The sequence below is a fragment of the Lutjanus erythropterus genome, chromosome 13, assembly GCF_056507025.1.
Source record: "Lutjanus erythropterus isolate fLutEry1 chromosome 13, fLutEry1.hap2, whole genome shotgun sequence".
In the NCBI taxonomy this organism is placed as follows: domain Eukaryota; kingdom Metazoa; phylum Chordata; class Actinopteri; order Lutjaniformes; family Lutjanidae; genus Lutjanus; species Lutjanus erythropterus.
Genome location: NC_139329.1, coordinates 28,786,330 through 28,804,596, shown reverse-complemented (window position 1 = coordinate 28,804,596; position 18,267 = coordinate 28,786,330). Strand labels below are relative to the sequence as shown.

The window sequence follows — 18,267 nt, the reverse complement described above, 5'->3', positions numbered from 1 at the left end:
AATATAAACAAGGAAAACACAGAGTTCAGTTCTCCTTTTTTATATCTCTGTAGCATCAGCTATTATCTGACAACATCTGCCAGTGTAGCCAGATAATGGATATCTGGAGAGGGAAGAACGCATAAAAAGTACTGTGCCCTTCATGTTTTTCCTGCATTTTGCCACCTCCTACATATCTGAAAGGGGGGGGGTGAGCTCAGATATTTGCAATCTGCAAACTCACCACAAGATGCCACTAAATCCTTCACACTGATCCTTGAAGGAACTGGTTGCATTTCATAGCTGAATGTATTATTACATAAACTAATAGACACAAATTAGTGGAAACGTTTTCAACAAAGTAAAGACTTCAATAAAAATGGGCCACAAGCACAAAGAAAATTCTCTGCTCAGTTAAAACCAAGATCATTTTGTTCAGCTCTGAGGATTTATAAAGGCACCATATTCCAGACACATAAACTTGCTATACTGGTGCCACTGGAGTTTAATGGTGCAGGCCTATCTGGAGGAATACCAGGGAATTTACCAAGTAACGGGGGTCGACAGGTTCATCCACCTGCTGCCTGAGGGAAGAGGGAGGCCCCCGTTTCCATGTAACAGGTGTGCCGGCCCGTCAGAACCATCAAAACAAGAAATTCACACGACCAGAAATGAGACAGGGGAAGGGGGCGGGTGCTGAGCTGAGGAAAACAGTAATTATGAAGAATGGGTGGCTCTGGGTGTCACAAGTTGCTGTTGCTACGCTTCCGTTCCACTTTGAGAGGACGCTTGTTGCAGAAATGCAAGCAAATGCAGTTCTGATTAGAGGAACAGCGATTGGTTCCACATTGTTTAAGAGGGAAGGCAGCCTGCGTCAGTGGGGTTCCACTGATTTGTTTCTCAATTATCCACCACTCAGTTTTATTTAGCCTTTATGTCGAGGTGGAATGGAGGGAGAGGAGAAGTGAGAGAGGGAAAAGAGAGACTGAGAGAGTCATAGGTAGAGGAGGCACTTCTCTACACAGGTTTATGTTTCCAATCAGGAGATTGCGATCACAACATGTAGCCCAGAGCAAATGGGCCGTAACTCAATCACTGAGGGAGGTCTTCAGGCTCGGTGCGTACATTGGTTCAAGATCATTACTCCTCTCTCTGTAACAAAGGGGTCCGAGAGCGGCAAACGCATGCAAACATGAGAGAACATCAGTGTTGATGAATGCACAGAGACGAGATGAGACGGTAAATGTTGAGGCAAAGTGGGGGAAATCCTGAGCGGGCTGACTTGAATAGAAAAGAAGTGGCTTCAGAATGCATTGTTCTATTGTATAGGGGTTGTTTTCATTCACTGGAAGATGTGAGAACAACTCAACTGTAAGGTTAGTATTCAATTTTAAAGGGACAGTTCACCCCAACATCAGAAATGCATATTTTGGTGTCAGATTTTAGAGATAGTTGCCATAGAGATGTCCGCCTTCTTTTGAATAAAACGTGACTAAATGTCACTCAGTACATCATTTTTATATTATAATATCACTATATTATAATATTAACATATATGTATAATATTCTAGTGCTGTGAACTGCAATGATATTAACATATCAAGAAACATGAAAACAGCATCACTGCAATTTAAGATTACTCCCTTATGCAGTGTTGCTTGCAAAGAAAAACAGAATCTTTTAATTTATGGAACATTTTTTCAGTTTCTTATGCTCAATGTCCCGAGTTGAAGTGGTGCTGATGGGGTTCAGTTCATTTCATCATAAAACTTGGTCAATAAAAATAAAAAAGAGTTATGAAAGAGCATGAAGATGTGAAAATATATTTCATAATTAATTACATACCAGCATTAAATCAACTTGATGCTTTGTAGGTACAGCAACTGCATTGCCTTTGAATATTAGGTTAGAAAATACAACATCTGCTCACTTTAACGTGACCTCCAGTATAAACCACGCCCACTTCTGGTTTTCTGTCTGAATACAGATACAGAGACATACTTTGTTTTTTTTGGTTGAACAGATACAAATATAGATATAGATAATGACCTCTCGGTGCACTTCGTTCCTCTGTGCACATGAAACTGCTCACAACAAGGTCTGTGGATTATTTGAGTAACTGGGTCATGAACTCTGAAAACCGAAAGTGGTGACATTGTTGTTGAATGTATGGTTTTGGCACTTTGAGCACCACAAGCCCAGTGCCATCTAGTTTCATTATATTCAAGTGAAGACAAAAAAAAACTCTTTGGCCGATATCTCCAAAATTCAGAAACTCACACCAAAATAGCAGGCCAGATGAAAAATATGTATTTGTGATTTGTGGGTGAACTGTCCCTTTAATCACCAGCAACATAAAAAACATGCTTGAGTGTGCAAAGATATTTCCAAACCTTTCCAAATCCACAAAAATAATTTCACTTTCTAGTGATGCCACCAGTCAGACAAACAGACAACAGATGTAGCCACAGACCAAAACTAACAAACACATTTCAAAACCTATAATTTGCACATGGAAAGACAGAGACTGATAAACAGGGAGGCAGGGACGTTCACACACCAGTCCAACCGGTACAACCATCCCCTGAGAGAAAATGTCTATCTTGGCATCACACTGGCATCACGGTCAGCATCATGTTGGCATCAAGTCTGTTCCTCTATGAGATACGACACGCCTTGTTAAACTCAGGGGGTTGATAACACAGCTGTTGCCCATTGGCTATGCCTCACTGCATAAACACTTTTCCCTTCAGCCCTCCTGGTGCTTCCACTTCTCCAATATTCCCTCATGGAAACATAAACATCCAAGAATTGTCATCAACCAACCTACCAAGCATTACAGGAAAAAAAGGGGGGCTGGCATGGAAAATCATCAAAATTATGAAGCCCAGAATAGGAGGAAGAACGAACGAACAGAAACGTAAGTGCAGCATTAAACGCAGCACCAAATATATGCTGATAAGGTGCAGAGCAGAGAGCGCAGGTGTGCGTTTTACGGTGGCACAGATTGGCCGAGAACAGCCACAACATGGTCATATCAAAAGATTCCACCACAGGCATTCATCTGATAACACAGACACAAGCAAACAGAGTCACACTCAGACACACATAAATATGTAGTTATGCAGTCAAACACACACATATTACAAACACAAAAGTTAATCTAATCAGTTTATCTCCCAGACAAAACACACGCGCACACACACACACACCGAGTGGCAGGAGTGTGCCTACCTTATCTTCTAGCCTGATCATTCGTGCTCCAATTGTTGGGTATTCTTTATCTTCCCCTTTTCCTGATGAATGAAAACAAGAAAATCCAACATATTTATACAAGAATTAAACAAGAATTTACTACTGAATTTCTTGGTGGTAATCACAAGGAGACAAAAACAGATGCAGAAAAGTGCATTTCGTCGCACTCAGATCAATTAATGTGAGTTCACACGCGTTACAAAAATAAAATTTTACAGTAAAAGCCCTGACGGCGCATGATTCTCAGTGAAACCATTCATTCATTTTCTGCTGCTGCTTTTGTGGGTACCGGTCACAGTGGCGGTTTACAGTAATGTATACAGTAAACAACCTGAGTAAATGAGTGAATCTGCAGATCAAAAGTTAGGTAAGATTAGATAAATCTACCTTCTGCATGGATCTGCATTAGCGACACAGTATTTTCTGATTTCTCTTGTGTAAATGATGATTCCACAGATGTGTATGACCCCATGTGTGAATATAACCATTCATTTACACTACTTATTACACAGCTTTTTAAATACTTGATTCTGTTTGGTCAATTACAGCATTCTAGAGTCTGTTATTTCTGTATAGTAGATCATTGCTATAAATAACGGGCCGTTGCTATGAAGAAATGAGCATTGCTATGGATCATAGACTCCGGAGGATCAATAAAAACAATATTTGAGTCAAATTTCTTTTTTTAAGTAAGTGGGGTTTATTGGTTTACAACCAATTAAGTACTGAGTACTCATGGGTTGGAATGTCAACATGTCACTGGTATGATCCCACTGCAAGATGGTCTCTAATTTTGTGTTGTCTTGCCCAAACTGATCAGTAGTGAGTGAAATATTCATGCTGACCAGAAAATGTGGTAGTGGTTGCCAGGAGCAGTTAACATTTTTCACACTAACCAAAGAAATATGTTATCTTAACAGCTGGTATTTTGCAACTTGACTTCTGCATTTATATATCACTATTTTAAATACACTCGCCAGCCACTTTATTAGACACACTTGTCCAACTGCTCGTTAATGCAAATATCTAATCAGCCAATCACACGGTCAAAACATGGTCAAGACGACCTGCTGAAGTTCAAACTGAGCATCAGAATGGGGAAGAAAGGTGATTTCAGTGACTTTGAAAGTGACATGGTTTTATTTCAGAAACTGCAGATCTACTGGGATTTTCACGCATGACCATCTCTAGGGTTTACAGAGGATGGTCTGAAAAAGAGAAAATATCCAGCAAGCAGCAGTTCAGACTGGTTCGAGATGATAGAAAGGCAACAGTAACAGTCAATATGGATCAAAATCTGAGGAATGTTACATTACCATGTTGAATCTAAAACCTAATACCTAATTAATTGGCTAGTGAGTGTATACTAAGCTATTATTCTGTAAATAACTGATTATTTCACTCTTCAAAATGTCATTAACAAATGAACAAATGATCTAATCCAAAAATAAACTAATTGATGTCAGTAGGATCATTAGTAGACACTAAAGGAGTAATTCCTTATTCATCACTGCTTCCCACAATAAATTCAGTGCATGCACACCCACATGAACCTCCTATATACATGCTCACATGCACAGCCACTTATTCACATACAATAAAAACACACATGTAATCACACCCACGTCCAAACAGACACACATGCACACACACACCAGGGACCCCTCTGTCTCTCATATTTAGTCTGGCACGGCCTGTGTATGTGTGCGGTATAAACACGGAGATGGAGTGAGGAGTGATGGCCGTCTATCAGATGAAGACTGTTGTATTTACTGCGTATTTACCTGGAAGAAACATTCCTGGCTTCCCCAGAGTGCCGTCCAGCCTGGTGGAAAAAAGACAGAAGAAATTAGACCGAGGAAGGTAAAAACACTGGCCAGATGCAGAGGAGATTCAGTTGAGTAAACAGCACTTTATTCCAGCTCATGAACAAAACAGTAAAATAATATAAGCCAATTTATAGAGCCAATAAAATTAAACAGATGGCGTCAGTTTGAACAGTATTTATATATCACTGTTTTTGGAACACGCAAGTTTTAAAGGGATGAATAAGTGAATACTGTTCCTATTGAAATGTCAAGCTTTGAAAATAAACAATGACTTGCTCGTGTGGATTGTTAGTCATCTGTAAATCTACTGAGGCAGGGGAAGCAGTTCAATATTCTTCTCTTGTTTTCGTCACCTCAAATGAAGGGTGGAATTTTATAACAGCAATCCCATGCCTTTAATTATCTTTCATTTATTTTGGTGACCTTTTCCATGCAAAGCGGCCATTGCGTTATTGTGGTGTTTTTGCAGGACACAGATGTGGTCAGTAATAATAAATCAGCTGCTTAGATTTTTATGAAGAACATTGTAGAATTTACTAGAATTGTTGCCTCTATGATTCTTTGTATTGAAGCTTTAAATCAGAGTAGTTGGTTATAAATTATATGAAATAAAATAAAAAAAAGATTTACTGATACATTATGATGCCCTGCTGGCTTCAAAATTTCACAGTGCATTACCACGGTTAAGCTGAATTACTGCAAAAGGTGTTATGAGGTCCAGGTGATGCACTTACATAAGTTTGACCTAATTTATTACCTAACCGACCTCCTTCATGGGAGAGCGTCGTGGGGTTTGAGGGAGTAAAGAAAGCAGAGAAAATTTGCGGGAAGAGGACGAAAGGTTTTACTTTGCTGAAGACTGGACTTCATTACAGCTCAGCAAAGCACGACAAGGTGTAACAAATCAGAGGCCAGTGAGGCTCCTATCTGTCAGATGAACCGTAACAAACTGTACCGCAGGAGTACAATCCAACAGACAGAAACTCTGAGGAGATTACAGAAACCTGAATAGAGAAATTGTCTAGTGGAACCATCTCTCTTCCTGTTGGCTTCATGACCCAGTCCAGTTGACCATGATGTCAGCACAGCTTAGTTAAAGAAGCAATTCACCTCAAAACCAAAAACACATTCCCTCTCTTACTTTTAGTTCTGTTTATCCATTTAGATTGTTTTGGTGTGAGCTGCCGAGTTTCGGTGATATCGGCCGTAGAGATGTCTGTCTTCTCCCCAGTATAATAGAAGTAAATGGTGCTCGCCTTGTGGTGCTCAAAGTAACGAAAAATACATTTGAAAAACTCACCAGCAGTGTCTCTTTCCAGAAATCAGGACCTGGTTACACAAGTTAAATCACAGACCTTGTTTTGGGCAGTTTCATGATTTTTTTTCTACCAAACCGCACCAACAACCGCATCACTATGCAGAAGGAAGCGACTATCTACTCATCGAAGACAGGCTTGTGCAGCGCGAGATATAAATATTGAGGCCACATTCAGACATAACAGACAAAACTGTGAAACAATTGTTTTATTTCTCTGATTCATCTGCTTTCTCAGTACCAGCTGTCCAATTCCTCACTGAGTCTCTACCTTGCACGACCACATACGTACTCTCTCTGTCAATGCTGGATACCTGAAATAAACCAAACCACGACACAACTGGGAGAATATCACTGTTTGGTCTACTAATTCTGACTGGATAGAGCCCAGTTTCAGACATATTTCAGCCCGAGTGTGGAGCAGTTTGATTGGCTAGTTATGACTGGCCACTAGGGTTGCAAATTTTATGCAGCTTCCTTAACAAATAGCTGAAAATGTTAAAAATTGATACATTTATTAATCATCAATGAATAATAAGATACTCATTTAGTTTAAATGGCTCTACCAGAATGAGATGCAATTATTGCCATCTATTGATTAATTATGATTAATACATTTTTAATCAGTTAAATTCCTCACAAGGATTAATCGATTAATCATTAACATCTTTACTGGCCACCACAGTGTGACATCAGGTTGTGCTTCTCCAAAAGCTGACTCTGGTTCAACTTTTCCGCTGCACACCTCTAATTGGCATCCCCCACATCCCCCAACACCGCAGCCTGAATGGACAACCCTCATTCATTGTCTGAATGTGGCCTAATGGTGTCCTCCATTGCTAAGCTGTAACGTCTCGTCAAACCTCGGCAACTCACACGAAAACAATCTAGATGGATAAATAACACTACAGATAAAAGGAAAATATGTATTTTTTTTATTTTGAGGAGAATTGTGCCTTTAAGGACAAGACAAACAGACACTAAAGATTTAAGTTGACCTATTTTTTTTTTTTAATCAGATTATATGTTTTGAATTCTGACTTCTAGTTGCGACTGTGAGGTGGCATCAAACACAACAGTTGACACAAAGTTAGACAGAAGAAAGAGCATGAAACAAAGTCAAAGCCGCCACCTTCTCTGCAGCTCCTTGATGCGAACCATCATGTTGAGGTGACCCTGGGAATACTGCTCGATCACGTCTCGCACATCATAGGGCTTCCGCGCTTGCTGTGGACACACACACAAAAAACACAAACACACACACACACACACACACACACACACAGAGGGACACAAAGACCATTGTCAACCATAGCCACTGTTGCTTGGTCCCCGAAAACATCCCCAACCCCCTTGGGTGCAAAGGGTTCATTGTTAACTCATTGTGTGTGTTTGTGTGTGTGTGAGAGCGTGCACTGACAAGTGCATGGTCATGTAGAAAGCCATCGTGTTAAGGTCCTTTCACAGCTTTGTTTGGTGTGACGTGGATACAAGCAGCATCAGAAAGAACCCACTGAACTCTTTGGGGGCATCCTTGGTATACACAGAGTAACGGAGTATAGCCTCGGCAGCTGAGATCACTTAGGCCATAATTGAAAACATGCACAACACTTGGAAACGGTAATAATATAGGAACCATTCTACAATAACATGTAGCATGAAAATGATGGCCAAAGTATTTCAAACATGATTATGTTTTTCTACTGAAATATTTATTGCACTAAATTTTCTATCATAATTCTGCTGACTTTAGTGCTATGTGAGGCCATGTCCTGCTGTGTGTGTCTGTGTGTAAGTGTGTGTTTTTGTGAGTGCAGTACAGTAAGTGAATTCCTACTGTAGCCCCAGAGAGAGGTTAGTAGATTTCCCATGATACTACGCCTGAACTGAAGTGAGCACAAAGAAGACATGCAGGTGCAGGTTTCAGGCATTTACACACAAACACACACGCACACACACACAGCAGAGCTGCAGCTGATATATGCCCTTGGGGCTCCCCCCTCCTCATCCTGTATAACCGCACACACACTCCAAGCGCACACAACACACTTCTCTCACTCTCAATCTGTCTTTATCTCTCTATCTCCCCCTGCTTTTTTTTTTCTCCTTCACTCCTCGTCCAAATTTACTTTTTTTTCTTTCTTACCTGAAATTTCCTCCTGGCCACAAAGTACTGCATTCTGCGCAGGACTTTTACAGCTGATCTCTGGGCATGGGACAACCTGTGACAGACAGGGAGACAGAAAGAGAAAAACAATGATGGTTAAGTCTACAGATGTTTCCTTGCTATAAAATGTGAAGTGGCTTGTTTTGGACAAAGTGACTTGTAAAAAAATAAAAAAAAGAGAGAGAGAAGAAAGGCCGCACGCTCCAAGCCGAGTCTAATTGGCTCTTTCTGCATTCAAGGATGAGTGGACACTGTGTGTACCATAAAACAGCAAAACACACTTGGCCCTGACAGAAGAATACGCACACTAGGGCTGCAAATTTTGTGCATTTTCCTTTGTCAATTATTGAAACTGTTAACAATCAATTCATTACAATAAGATACAAAGCATACATCTTTTTCTCATTTCAAAGTTTCAAACAATTTATTGAACAATTATATGAATTTTTTAAACAATCTAACCAATTCTAGCAGCACAATAGTTATGTGATACCTTAATTTATGATGCACAAACAATTTAAATGAAGAGAATAATAAAACAATAATGGTATGTTCAGACCACCAGCAACAAAGCATCAGACTTCAAGTCATTCTCAATGGAAGCTGGAAACATGTGGCCAGAAAATGACTTCTAACCGTCGTTGCTTCATGTCAGGTTGTAACAACAATAGATGTCATTTACACAGGTGACAGTAAATGACAGTCCCCACCACTTTTTGAAATGACTGATTTTGTCCTCATTACTTTCTAAAAGCATCATTTATTATCTTCAGCTGACATAGTTCCTTAAGTTGTCTCTATTTTGTCATATTTTAGGGCACTGATATTGGATATTGTTCTTTCTGGGCTGACATGCATGGCTGCTTTCTACAGTGATACTGCCACTGGCAAGTATGCGTTCATGTCAAGTGGCAACAATTAATCAATTATCAAATAAATCGGTAACTATTTTGATAATTGATCAATTGGTTTGAGTACTTTTTAAAGAAAAGAAGTCAAAATTCTCTGATTCTAGCTTCTTAAATGCGAACATGTTCTGGTTCATTTGCTTCTTTATGACAGTAAATTGAGTGTTGTGGGCAAATAAGACAAGTGAGGATGTTATTTTGGAATTTTTTCACCATTTTCTGACATTTTCTTAATTTTATAACTAATCGACTATTTGAGAAAATAGAATATTAAAATAATGGTTAGTTGCAGCCTGATACTCATGTGCCAAAAAATACACACAAACACAAAACTGTACATGTCAACACGGATTGACCCCTGCCCTCTATCAGTGTTTTCCCTCTGCAAGGAATCTGCAACACGGTGCAAAGTGAAAGAAGAAAACCAGACTCAGTTTGCACTGAGAAGAGTCCCAAAACACACCTCCCCTCGGCTCAAAGAAGCACATCTGTGTCAACACGAGGGAAAACCCACTGGTATGGAGCTAAACACTGAAACAGAAACCACTGGATGCAAACAACACACACACAACCTCAATTGTGAGTAAAAATACTCACATACCATAGTGACTGTATGACATGCACTCATGTTTGTTTTTTCAAGGAGACAGTATGTGCTGTTCAGCGCTGCTCATGTGATTTATTTGTCAGAAAATGCTGAAACATGTCCTTGGATATTCCACATGTGACAGCTGCATGGTTGGATGATGTGAGCTAAGAGTGAAAAAGGGAGGGAAAACACGGACTGAAAAATTGTTGAGTGACTGGATTTCAGTGATCCCGGTCATTGAAGACACCCAAAACAAAACTGTGCGTGCAGGCACAGATGGACACAGTCACACAGCCCCATCAGCTAAAGAGCTGTCAAACCATCATATGAAGAGAGACATGCTGTTGTATTATATCTGCACCGGCATGGAACAAAATCTATCATATATTAATGACACTATATTAAAAGGACTGGTGTGTAGATTTAGTGGCATCTAGGGGTGACCTTCTAGATTGCAAGCACCACTTTGCCTCACCCTCCCCTCTAAGCATGTAGAAGAACCTACTGTACAGTGGCTGAGAAATTTACAAAATACACAAAAGGCTGTATCTAGAGCCAGTGTTTGGTTTGTCTGTTCTGGGCAACTGTAGAAACTTGGTTGGGCAACATGGTGGACTCCATGGAAGATGACCCTTGGCCTCTATAGATATAAACAACTCATTCTACTGTAACAAAAACACAACTATTCTTATTTCCAAGTGATGTTACACTTACGAGAGCACCAAAACACTTGTTACCCGTTTATTTATCTTGATACTGTATATCATTATAAAGAAAAAAAACAATAATGCTCTCTTGTGTGTCTTCGCTCTCTGCACTTTCCTGATCACTCTGAAAAAGTCTCAAACGTATAAATGTAAAAAAAAAGTCCAACCCTACACACACAACACAACTCCCCTTTAATACTATATTAATGTATCATTTAGTAACCCTTATATGGTTATTTGTGTACTATTACAGACTTGAGTCTTACACCAAGGATGCAGTATTATGCATAACTTCAGAGGGCTATAATGATATAACTGAACTACACAATTATATTATTGTGATATCTATAGAAAGGTTGAGGGAAAAATTGTAGTATGTTAATATTAGTTCATCTTTAACTTATTTTATTGTGAAATTTGTCTCTTGTTAAATCTCTCTTGGCAAATAAATTACACTCAAAATACGAGTGTAGGCAGGTGGAGAGAGTGTCTGTTACCACAACTGTGCAAAAGCGTACCAAAAGTGCAAATACACCTATAGCGAAAAGGTGTGTGTGCATGTGTGGGAGGCATTGGGGGAGGAAGTGAGAGAATATGAAAATGGAAAGTAACGGAAACGATTTAAGAGTATACAGTATGTTTAAGAGGCACTGGATTATTTACACAATACTATGTGTTTGAATATCATATCAATATTTCATTTTTTTTTACCAGTTTATCACAACACACCTAACACACAGCATTTTTTAAAACGACTCGTGTCTGCTGGGTGAACAGAAGTTGCTTCCTTTTTAGTGCCGATCTCTCTACCCATCTTCTATTTCATGTGCAGTATGTCTCAGAGACAGGTGACCTTTCAGCCATCTGTTGGTATCAGAGACATCAAAGTTAAGCTGGTAAGCCATGAGACGGTGTGTGTGCGTGTGTGTTCATGTGTGTGCCAGCAGTGTGTCTGCTGAGAAGGTGGATTAACAGCGGGCTGACATCACCAGATTCTTGCTGTAGAGATCCAGAGGAAGATGGCAAAAAAAAAAAAAGGAAAAAAGTTGTTACAAATAGTTTTTTAGGATTGCATTCCCACTTCTGAACACTCGTCTGGAGCACGTATGCTGTAGGCACAAAAGTAGTTTCATAATGCTCTGGCTGTTTGGGTCAAATGGCCCTCAAACAGAAAACGAATGACTCCATTCTTATGTCAAAGCCTGTGCTTTTGTATGTTGGGGCTAGTGTGTGTATGTCTGTATACTGTTTTAAATAATGTCCCTATCAAAGCAGACACACCCACATGCACATGCACACACACCCTCAACACACACAGAAAAACACACACACGCACATCACCCTCCCCCCTCCCCAAACAAGGGTCTTTGTGGAGTCAACAAGTCGCTCTGAGGTCTTAATTAGGCAGAGGGACAACAAAAGGACTTAACAGACAATGCGTTGACATGGGACCATAAAACATGAACATCAAAGGCTGTCGGGATGCTGTCTTTTTTCCTGCCCTCCATGCGAGGGCTGCCCAAGCTATAGGAGGAAATGCACACAAACAATACCAAACATAAAGAGCATGAGGCCCTATTTTAGAAAAAAAAAAAAAAAAAAAAAAAGAAGTGTACCCCCCACCTCCCTGCTCTCCATCGTCGATGAGGAGAAGGATATGTTTTTTTTCCGCCTCTTTTCTGTGCAAGTCGGAGGTTCGAGCATAATTGGGAAAGAAAACACATGTAGGAAACAAAAAACATGTGCGGTTTTGATCGTTGTACAACTGTACCCCGCTCCCTGCTTGCCCTCCTCCTGCTTCCTGCGTTTGACACAAACGTGCACACATGTTCATTGGATAAGTGTGATAAAAGAATAACACGGAGGGTTTTTGTCCGACACCAACCGCCTCCAACCACCCCCCCCCGCCCCTCCACTCCATTAAACATTTGGCACACAGAAACTGAAAGAATGTAATTCCCACATCTCTCTGCTGATGCTGCCCTTCAAACACTTGCCGGCTCTGACTCTGCTTCCTACTCATCTCCTCCTACCTCCCCCGCTTTCTTTTCTTTTCTTTATGTTTACTTTTCATCTGTGCAGAAGATTTGACACACAGCGTATCCTGGGGACTCCTCGTGAGTCAGCAAAGCTCACATCTCACCCACGACGACTTCAATATATTTTCCATTGTCCTGCGCTGTATGATTCATTCTCTATTAAGAAGACTGTTTGTGTGGGTTTTTTTTTTTCTTTTACGGATTAAACCCCAACTCCGAGCTCTTCTCAACAGACTCGCTATTCTTCGTTGGGTCAACTGTAGAAGTCATGTTCGAGCTGTAATCGCCGGAGTCATGAACTGGCCCCGTCCGACTCTTGAAAAGCTGTGACAGATTTAGCCCCATGGCCTCCCCTGGACCCTTCTCTCTTAATAAGTTTTCTCTTTTTTCATTTTCAGATGGTCACTTTGGAGATCTCGGAGTTGTCAATGGCAACTCTCCCTTGTCCCCCCCCCCCCCACCCCCTTGGCTCTTTCTTTGGCAGGGGACCGTCAAATATCCTGTGCTTCCATGGTGCGCTGCAATAACCTCGGAGTCAGTCAGGAGAAAGCAGCCTTAAACATCAATGTAGTATGGTCAGCGCCCAGCAAGACTGCAGGCCTGTATGAGTGTGGGTGCATCTGTGTGTGTGTGTGTGTGTGTGTGAGATAAGCTTTATGACCGGTGCTTTGGTCCATCAAAGAGATGGGCTCATCTTCTGTTCTCCACAAAAACAGACATCCTTTTATCATATCTTGGAAGGATAAGATGACTACATTCTTTCAGGAATGTTTGATCTGAAAGTGATGGCATTCCAGAGGGTGCCGTGGTAAGAATTACAAGGACGCACTGCTACGATATATTGTAACGACCAAGTTTCCCCATTCATGAGGGTTTTAAAGGAATGGTCTTCTACGCAAGAAATCCTGGATTGTCCTATAATGGTATGTCTCATGCAGGGGTCTGTAACCTGTGGTTGGAGAGCTGCATGCGGCTCTTTTGCTCTCCTCCCATGTCTCCATGTGGCTTAAACAAAAGATTTAATGGAAATGAATAACAGTTCTTATTATAACATTTTCACTTATCCCTGTTGTAGGCCTAAAGCGATTCTTACAATCTTCAACTGCAAAAATGTGTATGCTATACACAGAAAAAGGATGCTAATGATTATAATCATTAAATATCTATAAATCAATAATACATGGACAAAGTATTTAATAGCTGCAGCTCCAGACAGTTTTTATTTTCTTTTTTTGAAGGTTGCAGACTCCTGGTCTAGTGGGAAATTAAACCAGCTCTGAGAGTGGTTTGTAGGGATCGGCAATCTAGCCAAAGAATAATATCACAATATATTTAATTGCAATCACAATCCACATCTCAATTCTAAATCTTTTTTATCCCCAATTTTGTTATGCCCTGTAGAGTACAGACAGACTTGAAATGGCCTATTTGCACCTTTTAAAACACAATATTGCAATATTGTAAACAGAAGCCAAAAAGATAACATGATAATAAATAATTTTCAGGTAATCACTGTTGTCACTCTCACCGTCTTTCCCTCTCCTGTACATGCTATTCATTTCACTCCCTCGCTCTCTATTTTCCTGTCCTTCAGACTCTTACTGTGGGTTTCTCTGACTTTTTTTTTTTTCCTCAAACTTGACACATACAGAACCGCCATCGCATGCAGCACAACGCAGCTGGTTAAATATGGCTCCTGCTACAATAGTTTCCCTCCTCCCTGTGTGTCTGCTCCGCTTGTTTTCATGTCCCCACCAGATCAATAGACACTGATCAAGACGCGCTGGAGACAAAAGCAGCAACCAAACCACATCAAAGCCCAGTGCCCATTAAGAGCTGATGACAAAGAAAGAACAGAGAACAAGCAGCGTTTGATGTGTGTGGCCACAGAGAGAGACAGAGAGACAGGCCAATGATACTGTAGGTCCGCTATCACCCTAAACACACTGTAAAAACGCTTTGAAATCTCTCTCATACATTCTTTTCCACATGGTGCAGCCTGAAAGTAACAAACAATACTGAAAGGAAACAAAACTTTGGTCAATCAGCTGAAGATAGTTGTGGCATGTACTTAAATCATTAGCTGCCTGTGCAAAGAATCCCTCATACAAGGACAAACTGTCACCAAATACCTCTAAAGGTACACGTGAATCAGTCTTTAACCTGACAAAAGAATCCCAGCAATGAAAGCAACTCCTCTCGAGGGATGGTCGACATCCTAGTGACCTCAAAACAGTTCCACCCGTTTTTAATGTTAATGACGCCAAGTCTCACAACCTGTCATTATTTGAGGAGAGAACAGAGACAGACGCAGCTCTTTCCCACCACACGGAGAGAAGATTGGAGAGGAGCGCACTTCTAACAAGTAGACTAATGACTGGTGAACTCTTCCTGACACGACTCTAACTGCCAAATTAACTAAAAGATTTGGGCGAGGAGGTTTCCAGTTAGACTGACGGGAAAATGAAACACTACAGCCGTGGGAAAAACACTTTTTACTCGGGTTTTGCAGATTTTGTAATAAAATATAGACCAAAAATTTTCTTAGAGATATTTGAAGGATATTGTTTATTGTACATAGAATATAACGTTTTTCTGTATATTGCAATACATTTTAAATACTTATTTGACACATCCATGAATGTGACAATCTCCTAAGATATGCTCTTGCACCTAGGAGCAGTGAAAAGACGAAAAGCATTAGGGACACTGGCTGCTTCAATATATGTGACCAGACTAATTCCAGTTCTGAGGGTTAGTGTTCCAGGCCTGAGGTGTAGCCTCAAGACAAGGACGTGGCTGTAACTACTCTTCAAAGTGAGCCTAATTAGAGAGTCGGACAGATTGGGGGTTAATGACCCCCTGTTTGGTGCCAGACCTTCTTCTGGTCTAAGTGTTTAGCCTAAGGTGTGTAAGTAATGTGGCCATGCATGCATGATGCAAGTTTTCTTTTCAGAAGCCATTTTACTCCCCTAAAAAAAGCAAAATTGTTTTTGTCTATTTAAGAGCACTTTTAGCCAGTGTTCTATTGCATTGTAAATCATTCGGTCAGTCAAACACTTTTTAGTCTTGACTGAAACTTTCATCTAGCAGCATCATTAGGTAAAATTTTCTATTTTCCTTTTCCTCTCTCTAACAGTTTGGTTTACTTTACAATTAGTATTACGGCCTCCAAGAGTTGTTAGCATGACTATAAACTCTTATCCTAGCTTAAGGGCACCATCAAAACATCTACACGCATTGTTTTCCCTGCAGGCCTGCACTCTGGCGCAAAATGACTGGTTGAACTTTGAACTTGTAGGGATATATCGCTGTCCTTGTTCCCAGAAACTAAGAATCTTTGTAAAGAATAACTTCCCTATCAATTAAATGGAGATTTCAATTTCGACAAGTACAAAAACACTCAGAAAACAATCGAAATCAAGCCTCTTCTCAGACCAAGCGGGATGACCGTGTCTGCAAGTTGGGGCGGTAACAATACCATACTGGTTTGCTGACTGTGGCTAATGTTAGAGTGCTAACACCAGCAGTCTGCTCTCCTTGCAGGTTAATGTCCACATTTCTGTGCTGAATGTGGTTATGCATTGCTGCCCTCGAGTTGTTATACGCCAGTTCCTTCTGATACAACCTATATACACAACCTTATTTCCATTTTCTAGATTTCTGTTCCACAATTCACCCTGCTGGTTTCCATACAGGCATCAGTGCACCTCCCTACCAGCAAGACATGTTACCTTTCCAGAAAAGTGGTATTATTTGCACTTTCACTGGATCTTCATATACCAGCTACTGTACCTTGACGATAGGTCCAGTGAGTACCATGAGCATCTAATAAGCAAAAAATTATGCACCCTCCATCTGGCTTTTTTAATCACCACATTTTACACTACAAGCAGTGTCAGCTGAGTCAAGCTCCAACTAAAGTGGAAAGACCTAATTTTTTAACGAGAAATAGGGTTGGGCTGATAATGGCCTCTACCACAGTGTGTCCCCTCAGAGTTGACGTAAGGCAGAGGTTGCTGGCAAAGTACATTTTTGTGACATGGGAGAGAAAATAAAAAGAAGCTGTTTCTGCTGGACATTGCACTACTGTTATGTTGCCATGTCCTGTTTATTATTCTTATTTTGAACCTACCCAGTTAGGCAAATATAAGATGCTTGGTTAATTTGGTAACAGCAGTGTTTCTTTTCTGTGGGCCACTTTCAGTGTGTTTCTTTCAGTTTCGGTCCAGAATGTGTGGAGAGTAGTAGCCTAAGCTTTGCAAGGGTCCACACACAAATTCACATGCAGCATCAAGTATAAATGTATAAATGAAAGCAAGCAGCCAGATATATATCGAGAACAGCAGGGTTTATACAGAGTATGCTGTATTTGGAAAGTGCCCTGAAATAACTTTCTTATGATTTAGCGCTACACAAATAAAATTGAATTTAATTGAACATATAGATTTACATACCAATGCATTGAAATCCAACACTGCCCAACACTGACAATTCCTCCCTATTTGGACCAACATTCTTGAGGTCTAGTGTGTTTGTATGCATGTGGGTATGTGCGCGCATGTCATAAAGACAGGAGGGCGATTGGGTTTCTCCAGTGGGGGACGAGGGGGTGAGGTGGTGAAGAAGGATTTATAATTCATGGCCTAATAGGATTTGTTGCTGTTTAGCAGGATTAGGCATGTTAGAGAAAGAATCTATTTATTGCTGCCAGTCGGGGGGTCCCCAAGCCTGGGTGGGGAGGTTTTTGGGGGTGGGTATTGGTGAGGTGAGGTCAGGGGGGTTGCACACTGGACCCTTGAATTCCCCCCCCCCCCCCAATCATTTTCCGGGATAACCCCTGGCACTGAGGCCCCTGAGCACCCAAGCCCACCCCCTCCTCTCAGCTTTTAGTCCCACTACAGCCACCATTTTTGGATTAAATTGGCTGTTTCTCTTTCATAGCCCTCTGATAATCCAAGCACATGAGCCCAAGTTGTCGGTCATGCCAGCACACATGGCCGTTCATCTGTGTTTGTGTATGTGTGTGTGTATGTCCAGGGACAATTAGCAGCACCACACCCTTGGGAAGCTGGAGGTGGCGGTCACAGACGTGCCCACGTTCAGCCTGGCTGGCTATGGACCCAGCAGGAGGACAGAGAAGAAGAAGACAAGAGAGATTGAGTGAAAAAGAAAAGGAGAGAAAGGAAGAGATGGAGGGTGACCTGTGGGCCTTCTTAGCTAAGGGGCTTCCCTTTCATAAGCCAATCGGTTTAGATTATAAAACCGTGCTCCTTTTCAAAAGAGCATTATTCTTTCATTCATGTGTGGCTGGGGCTACAGTGGGGGGCTGACTGACATTAAAGACTGCTGTTTAATTAGGCCTTTCTAAAGTGGTCAGCCTTTTTGTTCCTGTTTTCGGCTATGGGAGGCCTGGTTGGCCTCTGTAATGGCCAGTGGCAGTTGTTGTATGTCTGTTTGAGGAAGCAGAAGAAAGATT

At 40.9% G+C, this 18,267-nt stretch overlaps 1 protein-coding gene across 2 annotated transcripts in view; it reads right to left on the bottom strand.

The window, feature by feature from the left end:
- kcnq1.2 (potassium voltage-gated channel, KQT-like subfamily, member 1.2) overlaps positions 1-18,267 on the bottom strand; it is a 220,935-nt gene that overhangs the window by 73,055 nt on the left and 129,613 nt on the right. For both annotated transcript variants that reach the window (XM_084733895.1, XM_084733896.1), the window contains 4 exons: positions 8,525-8,600; positions 7,511-7,605; positions 5,019-5,059; positions 3,214-3,275 (listed from right to left, as the gene is read on the bottom strand). In XM_084733895.1, the coding sequence (XP_084590021.1) occupies positions 3,214-3,275; positions 5,019-5,059; positions 7,511-7,605; positions 8,525-8,600 (274 nt within the window). The remainder of the gene's footprint in view (positions 1-3,213; positions 3,276-5,018; positions 5,060-7,510; positions 7,606-8,524; positions 8,601-18,267) is intronic.